The following is an 828-nucleotide window of genomic DNA, read 5'->3' on the forward strand; positions in this document are numbered from 1 at the left end:
AAACCCTAAACCCTAATTTGCATATATTTCATACAGTAAACAATATATCATTATCAACACACCCTTATCAACAAAAAGATCACACAGTCTGATCCATAACCCTAAACCCTAAACCCTAGTTTGCAAACCCTAAACCCTAAACCCTCGAGGGTCTATCATACGTCTTTGATGCGAGCAATATCTGCTGGTGTAAAATAGCCGGCGCTGCCTCCTCCATCATGAAAGTCATCCTGCTGCTGCTGCTGCTGCTGCTGCTGCTGCTGCTGCTGCTCGCGGTCTCTCTGCCTCATTTCGCTCAGTGTATACACCTGAACGTCTAGGGGTGGGGGAGCTGCCCCTCCCCCTGTCTGCAAACAAACCCTAAACCCTAAACCCTAAACCCTAAACCCTAAACCCTTAACCCCGAGGGTCTTGTGTCTTGTTGCCATATGAGTGGGATTCAAGAGTGACGCAGGATAAGGGTTTAGGGTTTAGGGTTTAGGGTTTAGGGTTTACTGCTAGCAGCTTTTCCCTCTCTTTTATCTGCTGCTCGATCTCCCGCGCCTCCGCTGCTCTTGCTTCTGCTGCAGACGGCGGTAGAGTGCTGCAGCACGCAAACCCTAAACCCTAAACCCTAAACCATAAACCTTAAACCATAAACCCTAAACCCTAAACCCTAAACCCTAAACCCTAAACCCTAAACCACAGCATCCGTTGTGCTCTCGTCTCTCCATGCACGGCAGCATCGCCCACGTGCAGTTAGAATTTATGAGGCTTTATAGGGGTTTATTAGGGTTTTTGAGGGTTTACTAGGGTTTAGGGTTTACACAGTATAGTCTAGGGTTTAGG

General features: G+C 47.8%; 1 protein-coding gene across 1 annotated transcript; it reads right to left on the reverse strand.

Annotated features, from left to right (window-relative positions):
• Positions 1-155: 155 nt before the first annotated feature.
• EMH_0094710 (uncharacterized protein) lies at positions 156-725 on the reverse strand (the record flags this gene model as incomplete). Its single annotated transcript, XM_013502123.1, has 3 exons — positions 156-347; positions 496-583; positions 676-725. 3 exons carry the CDS (start codon positions 723-725, stop codon positions 156-158), a joined length of 330 nt encoding a protein of 109 aa, XP_013357577.1.
• Between the last annotated feature and the right edge of the window lie 103 nt (positions 726-828).

The sequence above is a fragment of the Eimeria mitis genome, genomic scaffold, assembly GCF_000499745.2.
Source record: "Eimeria mitis Houghton genomic scaffold, Emh_scaff8348, whole genome shotgun sequence".
Lineage (NCBI taxonomy): Eukaryota > Apicomplexa > Conoidasida > Eucoccidiorida > Eimeriidae > Eimeria > Eimeria mitis.